This window comes from Buceros rhinoceros, unplaced genomic scaffold, assembly GCF_000710305.1.
Source record: "Buceros rhinoceros silvestris isolate BGI_N320 unplaced genomic scaffold, ASM71030v1 scaffold27225, whole genome shotgun sequence".
NCBI lineage: Eukaryota > Metazoa > Chordata > Aves > Bucerotiformes > Bucerotidae > Buceros > Buceros rhinoceros.
Genome location: NW_010414992.1, coordinates 3,533 through 14,137, shown reverse-complemented (window position 1 = coordinate 14,137; position 10,605 = coordinate 3,533). Strand labels below are relative to the sequence as shown.

Here is a 10,605-nt window from a genome sequence, read left to right as displayed (position 1 = left end):
CCTCCACGACCACAACTCGAGTCAAGTCAGTGGTGAAGCTTCTGTCATTGCAAGTAGGTCATTTGGCACTTGATTGGATTTCATTTCTTCCTAAGGTCATTCTCAGTTTTTGAACCTTCAGATCCCTATTGATTTTTCTTTTGCTGGAAAACAGAAAATATTATTGTTATCAAAGGTTTTAGTAATATAAAACAGTAAAAGACTGTTCTTTGTGCCTTGTTCTCTAGTACAACGTTCCGTATTTCTTTGACTACTGCCTCAGTGTTTGGCTTAGTATCCAAAAATAACACTGATCTAGCTTCATAAAAATTGCTAGCAGTCAAGATAATAAAGTTGTTGTGTACTGGTGATTTCATGTATGCAAGAAGCAGAATAGACTACAGCTTGCTCTTTTAAAATTACTATCTCCTAGCTTCTGATAGCTAGTGAAATGATGCTTTCCTACTGGAATATTTAGGTGTTGAGCCAGTAGTATCTACCCATCCTTAATCTGGAGCATTTTTATACCAATGATGTCCACTAAAATGATTACCTTAAAATCTTCAAACCAGGTATCCTTTTTTTCCCTGAGCTTTTAAAAGTTACTTTAGAATTAGAAATCATTCTTTTCAAAGATAATATTTCCTTTTGATAACTTCCGTAATGTAATATTGATTTTTAATCTCAGCCAGCTCTTGGAGCTTTTTTGTACATACCAGAATTTGCCTAATTATGTTGCCTAATCACGTCCAACAGATATTAAATGCACTGCACAGGCAAAAAGTACATTCATTGTTGTGTATAAAGGCTACCTGAATGCCATTGTTTACTTAAATTCAGTAGAATTTTAGCTGATGCTAATTGTATCCCTGAATTTGCTGATTCTCGTCACGGGTGTACTATTGCAATGATAAAGAGGTGGTTATCTTAACTTTTCAAAAGAACAGTAAACCTAGTGAGCGTAAGTTTATTCCAGATGTTACAGTGGACAAGGAGCTTTGCATGCTGTAGAGTATGCTGTGCTGTAAGGATGTTCTCTCTCTGTCAGCCTGTCTGCCAGTCAGCTGGGTACACCTAGCGTCCTTAGGACTGCTGTTAAGCCAAGGACGAACTAACCTGACAGTGTTTCCAGATCTTTGTCTTCTTTCTGAACGTAGCTTTGTAACATGGGCAGTAGCTGTGTCCTTTTCCCCAGTGATTGGTGAAGCCTCTGTTTTGTGAGGGGTTGTTTTTCTGGCTGCTGAGTAAGGCGTACTGTTTTGGAGACCATGCGCTTGCACATGCCAGATTTTAAGTACAGCCATTCATGTTTTCCAAGTACAAAGCCATTTCCATTTGAAAAAACAAAGTTCTAGTTAATCTCAGCCCTTGAACACAGTGTCGCTACTCTGGTTTGAAAAGCAAAATAAATTGAATTCTGCAGCTTTATTTTAGCCACCGCAAAGAACTTCTGAAAAGAAAGTGCTGCTTTTGCTGGGGTTCACGATCCGTCACTAACATTAACGGAGTAGTGGGAGATTAAGGGAGATGGAAGTGAACTTGCAATAACAGCCCTTTTCATGTCTGATCATTGCCTTGCCAGATTTCACTTCGTGCTACAGACCCACACTGGAGTACCCTCTACAATCCAGAGCGTAACACTGGCTCAGATGTTGGCAGGGTGCACATCTGTGTGGCTTGGCTCTAATGCCTGTTACAGTTTTTGTAAGGAACTGGCAAAGCTTCTTAGTTCTCTCTTTCTCTACTCTTTTCCTTGCACTCTAATGGTTTGCTGACAAAGAGGCAGGAAATATTAACTGAATTCGCAAAAGTTACTTCAGCAGGATGTTAAATTAGATTAAAGTGATGCTAATGGATTTAACCTCTTGGTGCTATGAAGCTTGACTCTTTGACCCTAATCTACTGTGCTAAAATTAATGATGAATTTGCCATAAACATCTCATTTCCAAGCTCCAGAATGCATTTTGCATTTAAAAGTGCTCCAGAAACATTATTTTGACTGACAAAAGACAGGATAAAATTTCAGGTGGCTGGATTTTGTGGATGATTCTAAGGCTGACTTCCTTAAACTTGTCCCAGAACCCTCACTCAGGGAAGCGAGGGCAAGAGGTGGATGTGGCCCTGTGTGTCGGCTGAGGACATAGGCAATACTTCACTGAAGTTTTTATGCTGTTAGTTAACAGCATGCTGACGTGAATGTGGCAACATCGTGCTCTGAAAGCTATAAGGTGCTTTGTGCAAAAGGCAATCTGTAACCTCTGTTTTTCGGCAGTGTTCAAAGATTTGATGCTGGCAACCCCACAGAAATTAAAAGTAGCGAAGTTTAAAACACCTCCTGCAAGATTGGTGTTAGGGAAACTTGTAGGATAATGTTCTCTGAGCATGCCCTTAGAATCGGTGGTGAAGGGATTAATAAAAGGAAACGTGTTGGAAATATGCCATAAAGACTTGTGAACACTTTTTTTATGTAAAGTATTGTAGTCGTGGGAAATGCCTGAACTTGAACAAGCTGAGTTTTGTAGCAAAAGCACAAAGGCAAAAGGCGTTGGATTTTTTTATGTTGCTCTTAGTAACTAGCATTGAAATACCTGGTCCCGAGCCATGTCATGCCAGCAGGCTTCCAGGTCTCTACTTAGAACTTGAATGGTAGTGAATAATTAAGTGTGTTACATCACCGTTGGTTTCACTAACCTCAAAAGGTCTTTTTAGTCAGAAATGGGATTATCGTTTTTTGTTTTTCACACTTGTGAAAATGTGATTAGATTCCTGGCACTGTTAATGCACATACGTTTGTGGTTCACCCGTGTGTCTGCACTAGAGGAACTGCGCAGGGTGGATGCTCCTGATGGGGGCTAGCTCTGTCTCCTCCTAGGACGTGACAGGCAGTTCTGTTGTCAATGAACTGGCAGTTGGAGCAGCACGTCTGGGCATGTCCCTGGGAGCCCTGCAGGGATGCAGGAAACCCGCAGGACTTGTCCTTCTGCGGTACAAAGGATTGAGTTTGGTTAAACAGATTTGTGTAGCATTTGGATTGCAGGATATTTCATCTGTGTGCAATAACCATTGTTGCTTAGAATTGCTGTAACTTGTAAAATAGTCCAGATTCAGAGTCGTTAAGCATCCTAAGCCCGTAGTATTTTGTTGCTGTTGAAACATTTTGTGAACTATTAAACAAACTGTTATTCTTTTCTGTTTTTTAAAAAATAATCTGACTGAAAAATGTTCTTTCCTCTTGCAGTATTTATATCACGGGATTGGTACTGGAGTGGATAAAGAATAATGGTGGAGCTGCAGCTATGGATAAACTTAGTTTAATTAAGTCACGAATGATATATGATATTATAGACGAATCTAATGGATTCTATGTGTAAGTTGCCACACTTTTCTCCTTGCTTTCAATATTAGTTGCAGAGCCAAACACATTAATGACTTTTAAGAGTCTGCAGCATATTTTTAAAGTTACTTTTCAATATGCAGAAACTTGGAGGGATCCTACAGGAATTATTTGTATAACCCATTCACTTGAGACTCATTCTTGGATAGTTATCATTCCAGTAGGAAGAAATTATTTCAAGTTATCCTGTAGAGATCAGTTGCGAAACATATTAATAAGATATGTTATGAACTTAAAATGCAGGAACGTAGGAGAAGAATATACAAAACTTCCCAGATAAGCAGATTCTGGATTGTGTGCTGACTGACTCTCTTGGGGAAATGCAGACCAAAACAGAGGAAGTGGCTTGTAAGAAATGTAGAGACTGCTTTTGCATCAAATTCTTCCTACCATGTCTTTCAGCAGTCAAAGACTCTGCTTTTTCTCTGTCAAGCAGAGAATTTTTATTAACTAATTGTGCCAAGTACTGAAACACTTTCTGAAACAGGAAGAGGAACCTAGATGTAGTCAAAATGTAATACATTTTCTTTACCTGCAGTTTATTTTCTTCAGTTATTTTTGATGTTTTTTCTAAAGTAGATTCAACCCTATGCTCTTTAGATATTGTTGCAAGGTATTTTTGAGCTTACAGGACCAAATATATGTATACTTGAAAGCTAATGGAATTTGGAAAAATTCTAATACTCAGCAAGCTCGTAAACTAGTAATTGACTATGAAACTGCAGAATATTTTCCTTCACCTTCAGTATAAAATCAACAGTTTTGAGACCTAATTAATTTTCACATCAAAGTTAGGGCAAATTAAATTTGGATTTTAAATTAAAGCTGGCTTCAACCTTAATTTGCAGCAATATAGCTTAATTGTAATATTTAATACATTCTACGTATCCATCTGGTTAATGAGAACAGCTTTGCCGTTAGCATTGTTATGATCAGGACTGTGATCCTCTCTACTGAAATCCGGAGGATTTTTCATAAACCTCAGCAAACACACATGAAGCCTTGAAAAAACATTTTGTGACAAACAGAACTCTGTTCCTGGCAAGCAGGTCTGTAAGGCTGCGAGTGGGAGATGCAGTGCAGATGGGATGGCAAGTAGTCAGCTGGGAGCACAAAGAAAGCTTTGCTGACTGAACGGTATGCGTCTTACTAAGCAATTCAGTTAAGACTGGGTTTTTTAAATAGTCTCTGTGACTAAAAGGAAGACAGCCTGAAGCTGCCTGCCCAGCTGTACCGCGTCACCTCGTCTGTGTCGTGCTTCACTGGGTAAGCAGTGTGACAAGCCACTGAGCGAATGCAGACTTTGTTCCACAGAGTGCCGTGTGGCGTTTGCAGTTGGCTTTCCAAAGCCTGCGCACTGTCTATCCGAGTTACATCCTGTGGCCTAATAGCAACCGAATCTTCCAAAACTTGCAGCGACGAAGGTGCTTACAAGCATAGGCCTTTTTGAAGAGTGTTTTCCTGGTTCCATCTGAAGCAGAAAATTTGCATAGGCAGATAATACTATTTTTTTTTTTTCCCTCCTCATAATGGAGACGTCTGTACAAGGGAACAAGGGAGGAACTAAAAAAGCATGATACACTTTTTTTTTTGTCAAATAGAATAATAATAGTTGTGAAATTTGCATGGTGTTTGTGAGAACTTACTCCTAATGAATCCCTGCAAGAATCTCAGTCTTAGGAAATGATAGACCTGGAGGCCTCATATCTCCTTTGTAACTAGAAGCACTGAAGAAAAATAGTTAAATCTTCCCCGCCCTGTTCTTACCTTCACAAAATAATTGAAGAGCAATTTTGTTTTAAATGTATCTTTAGTTTTCTACTTTAGGTTAAAGGGAATTTTAAGAGGTTAAGGAGCTGTGACACACCTCGTGTGTTGTGGCCATGTATGTAGTGTGAGATTTGTTCTACAGATATCTCTTCTCTGCTTGAGATGTTCCTGCTTCTGTATAATCCTAATATGGAAGGTGGACTGAGACCATTAACCGAAGTCTCTGTTCTCTCAGCATCCACGGGAACTTCCTTTTGCTATGTTTTTTATACTTGATTTAGCTCTGTTTAGCTGAGTCAGGCTCAGTTCTGGTAGCACTTGTGACAAGCTGAGTTAAAATAAGTGTCTTGGTCGTTGAAGGTAAAGAGAAGAAACTCCTTAGTCAAAGTTTAGTGTAACTAACCTCACTTACCCTGGGGAATGTAACTAAGGCTGTCCTGGGTGGGGATGGTGGTTTTTGTTTATTTATTTATTGTAATTAGGTCTGTTTACAAGCCTCTTGTGCATTCCTCTGGGAAGAGTATGTCAGGAAGGGTTAATAAGCTTCAGCTTAAAGTTTCTGTTACATTTGGTGTAAGAAAAGGAAGCTTGCTTCCTTCCACAGAAAATAATGATCTGCTCAATTATGGAGGAATTACTTCGGTGCTAAACAAATGCAATTATTTGCTTTCTGAAGTTGCGTGGAGCTGAAAATGTAAGTTTAGCACAAAACAGGTTAGTCATTGCATTCTGGAACTTTTCTAGATGTCCAGTGGAGAAAAAGAACCGAAGCAGAATGAATGTCCCCTTCCGTATTGGCAGTACCCAGGGTGATGAAGCACTGGAGAAGAAATTTCTTGAGAAAGCTGTGGAACTTAACATGATATCTCTGAAAGGGCATCGGTGAGTGTTAGTCAGATGAATCTCGTTCCTGTGCAGTGTAAACGGTTACTGCAGTCACACAGCAGCAGGCATTGTGCACTGACTTACCAGCTTTCCTCACTCGTGAGTTGTTCCTTGTATTGGTTTGGCGTCAGTTGAGAACAGCAGCCTATAGTCTGACTGTAGTCAGAGACTGCTAGTGGGTCAGCTGCTGCTTAGGTGTGGTGGGGCTCGGAGAGCTTTCTCCTTAATTCCGTTTTCTTCTGATTTGAGAAATCAGGCTCCGTGCACATGCCAAAGAGGGGGACTCTTGAGGTCAGATCCTGCCGGTGTATAAAGCCTTTGACTGTGTGGCTTGTCTACCTGGTTGCAAGAGTTCCTCCCCGTGTTCAGTGGTGTTTGTGGGATTAAAAAAGGTGGCTTTTTGGTGTCACAGGGCTGGAGTGTTGGAGTTGTAAATAATAAATATTGAGGTTTCTCTGGATTGCAAGCTTGCCTGGAAGAATTAGGTGTTGCTTATCATTCACCCAACATGTGAATTCTGTGCCGTTGGAGTAGGGGTAGATTTAATGTCTGTGAATGTTATTAATGTCTCTTTTAGAATATACAAAACCTTTCTATTTTTTTTCCTCCCCTTCTCTTTTCAATTCAGATCTGTGGGAGGAATCCGTGCGTCTTTGTATAACGCGGTGACTGTAGAAGACGTTCAGAAGCTTGCAGCATTCATGAGAAGCTTCATGCAGACGCATCAGTCATAAACGCCCATGGGTTAGCGCGATGCTGCCTGTTTGTGAAATAAAAAGCTAAAGAGTTTGAAAGTTACTGTGGCACTGCCCACCTGTAGCGCACAAGTCATATTTTCTTTTTGCTCCTCTAGCTATTTTAGTTAACTGCAAGGGGTTGAGGCCCGGTCTTGCAATGAGCTGACATCCTTGGCTTCGCTGGAAGTGAGGACCCCCAGAGCGATCGCAATTAGTTCCAAAATTTGCAGAACAGTATTCTTAATGCGTAATTAAAACATGAGTAGCACTGTGAGATGCTATGGATTTAAGTCTGTTTCTTGCTTCTAGTCACAAATGACCTCTTCATCTACGCCTTGTTTCCTGTAAACTTCAGGAGGTAAAATTAGTCGTAAGCTTTCTGTAGTGCTTTACAAATACTCTGTGACTGCACGGTGAGGCTAGAGCTAACATTGTGTGCTATGGGGATATCTATTGGTTTATTGGATGCATTCCAACAGTATACCACCAGCAGTATTTAGGAGTTAATACCAGTCTTCCTACCTTGAGGCCCTTTCCTTCAGGCTTCTGCTCCCATGCTTAAAGTACTAGCATGAGTTCCACGTAGCCATACCCCTGTGGTTAAAGTCTGTATGACGGGGCCTTGTTTCGTGTTATCATTTATAGGTTTAAAGCTAGGATGCATGAGTCTGTAACCAAATGAATTTATAAGATATTGTTTATTTCTCTATGCATTTTGTATATTAAACTTCTCTAGATTGTTAGCTTTATATTCTTATTTTGGAGTGTGCGTTTTTGCTTCTGCCAAAAATGTGTGTTTAATTTGTTAAACTCGTGCCAAACTGGATTGCTGTATTCCACTTAATGGATCTGTGACTTTCTCTGCACTGAATTCCTAGCCCGAAGTGCCGCGGACTTTCTTGTCTGGTGCTTGTTTAAAAGCCTTCCCTCTCTAATGGCTCCAGTATTTCCTCTGCCTTTTCATTGCTTCAGTTCTGCAGCCTTTTGTATGTAGGGCTTTGCCCAGCTGCAGTGAATAAAAATCTTGACTTCTCTGGCTTTTCCTGACACTACATCGCAGTTTTGGTTCAGCTGTTTAATTTGATCCTTCTGGCTTATCCCAGACTTTGATACTCTGGGCTAGGAATGAAACTGTGGTTCTGCAAAGATTTCAGAAGGTCTTCTACTATATTACCCCGGAGTTACTTTTCTTCCTCTGCTTGTGAAATTACTGCCAATGACCATATATTGATGCTAGCTTTCTGTTTTAACTTGTGTAGAAGCTATCTGCTGGTATCATAGCGGTTAGCATTACTGCAGATGATTTCAGACTCTTAACTCATTGGTGCAGGATTGGGATTCCTTTATTTTTATGTACACCACTACAGTGGTAACAATTTAGTAATGATAATGATGGACTGTCCCTTTCTTGGAGAAACCTCACATCAAGTAGGTGGGGTTGTGCTAGGGCTGAGTTACATTCCTGTCTGAAAAATCATCATTTTCCAACTACCGTTTTGAGATTTTTGTGTCAACTTAGTGTAACTCAAAGTAATTAAACAAATCTGGTGAAGGAAATAAAATTCAATCACAGCATGCTGTGAAGTACCAGTGTGTCTGAAGCTTTTGTTTTTGTCACTTTTGGAAGGTTGAGAAATCATGCCTAATGTGTGCTGGGATTTTAGATTCCAGTATCATCCTTTTCCCTAAAAAGCAAGCTCTGCTTATTTATTTCTGTCTGAAAATAGTCTTTCCTACAGGTAGCGTGGAAACCAAGAGTACTACTATGAGAAGGCTTTGAGAACCCTTTTTGCCCTGCCAATCATGAAGAAGTAATGCAGGTTCCATATTAAGCTTTTAAACTTTCTAAAATTCTGCTTCCTCTGACTTTTGTGTACTCGTTTTCAATAGTAGCTGTGACTTACATCTCTTTCCAGGAGTTGGTAAACCTTTCTGTTTTATACTGGCCGTGCAATCCTCTTACCGGGTGTGCTTTTACGCGTGGTAATGAAAAGGCTGGCACTGCTGTATGCAGCTTGTTGGACCCGAACAAGGAACCTCTTTGCTGCTTCTCAATTGTCCCTCGCATCTCGTCTGTTAAAGACTTTTAACTCAAAGGCGAAAGCGGTGTGAAAGCAAAATGCAGAGTGAAGTCTGTGCTGGCAGGCGGCGATTGAATATCATGTGAGGGAGACTGGATCATGTGCTAATGGACGAGTTCCTTGAGGTTTGTTTCTAGCTCATCCGTGCAAGGGATCCCTTCCAAGCTGCATCCCTGAAGTAAAAGATCAGGGTATTTAGCCATGGTGGATGGAGAAAACCCATGTCCCCTCAGCAGATTAGTGGGAGAAATTTCAGCAAGTGGTTGCTGAGAGTCCTGCTCTGTTTCCTTTGTGCCAGTGCCTCCCAGCTGGGCCAATAATTGCAGTGTTTGGACCCAGGGCTTTTCTTGGTGTGGTATGAATACTCCTGAGGCATTCAAAGGTGTTGGGGGGGAAAAAATAGAAGTAAAATACTAGCCTCGTCTGTGTTCCTGCATGTAGAACAGGAGTTGTACTGTGAGCTTTTGTCAATGTCAGTGCTTTCAATTCCTCTTCTAGTGATTTGTCTCTGTGTCATCTGCTAGCTGTTGTGTTTGATTTCACAAAAGCATTTGCTAGCATTCTCTTTAGTTCCTAGTGTAAAAGTCCCTGGCTACCGTCTTTCCGAGGCCTGGTCTGAAAAGAGAAAGCTGCCGAGGAGGCTGTGCACTGCCTCTGCCTCTGCTCCGCACCTCGAGGATGGAGGTGAGAGCCTGGATGAGAAGGACTGTGGATCAGGAAGGTTCCCTGTCCCAGGGGACTCCTGTCAGTTGCAACCACAGGGTCTTCCCTTCTCTAAGCCTGGCACAAAAGCATTTAATAAGAACTAAAAGTCTTTTCTAACTAGTAATTCCAGTGGAGATAGATGATTCATAACAGCAGCAGTGTGGACAGTCCTGAACCTGTGTTGGCTATATTCTATTTTTTTCCTGTTTGTCTGAATTAATCCTGTTTTTCTTCTCAACTTATAACTAGCTGTATTTTTTTTTTTTTGTGTACCCTGGGATGTTTGGATATAAGAAGTTTAGGCCTGTTCTTTCAAGTATATGTTTGTAATGAAAGGGGATGGATTAGAAGTTGTCAAAGTATGCTGGAAGCATTATTAGGTCCAGCACTTCACTGGTGTGCGATTAATATTTGCTGTATTTCATTCTCTGGGTAGAAAATAAAAGGACGGTGAACCTCTTTGTATTTGATAAGGTTGTACCTAATTAAAAAATGAAATGTTGCAAGGTTTTACATGAAATCAGTCACTTTAAGGGGAAAGAGATATTCCCCATTCCTCTCGGTAACTGGACTTTTGATAATTTAAAACCAGGATTCATGACGGTCTGTGATAAATTGGTCCTTTTTAGGCAAAAGCAGCTAAGAAGTTATAATTACTGATGGATTACTGAATGGTTGGAGGACAGTGATCAAAGAGGTGCAAGGAGATACATAGAAGAGTATTTACCTTGTGAAGGCTTTCCTTAAGTAGCTGAAGAATAAATGTGAATTTGAGGTGACAAAACCAAAAGCTGTACAGTTTCTGAAATACCAGAAAATTTTAATTCAATGTCCGACCTTTATGCCATGCATAAAAAGCAAAAACTGAGTATTTTAGTAGGTAGATTGATTACAAAAAAGACACAAAGAAATTATGTGAGAAATATTGAAATTTGCTAAATTACCATTAAACTGCTTAGAATATATAATACAATGAAAAAATCTGAGTGTGGTTCTTTTTTAATGCCATGATGTAAACTGAAAACATTTGAGAGACATATTGCTAAAGCAAGGG

At 40.2% G+C, this 10,605-nt stretch overlaps 1 protein-coding gene across 1 annotated transcript in view; it reads left to right on the top strand.

Moving 5' to 3' along the window:
• Window positions 1–7,057, top strand: part of PSAT1 (phosphoserine aminotransferase 1) — a 14,255-nt gene extending 7,198 nt beyond the window's left edge. The window contains exons 7-9 of the mRNA XM_010137282.1: window positions 3,218–3,346; window positions 5,888–6,025; window positions 6,657–7,057. Of these exons, the coding sequence (XP_010135584.1) occupies window positions 3,218–3,346; window positions 5,888–6,025; window positions 6,657–6,762 (373 nt within the window). The 3' untranslated portion in view covers window positions 6,763–7,057. The remainder of the gene's footprint in view (window positions 1–3,217; window positions 3,347–5,887; window positions 6,026–6,656) is intronic.
• The last annotated feature ends 3,548 nt before the right edge of the window (window positions 7,058–10,605 follow it).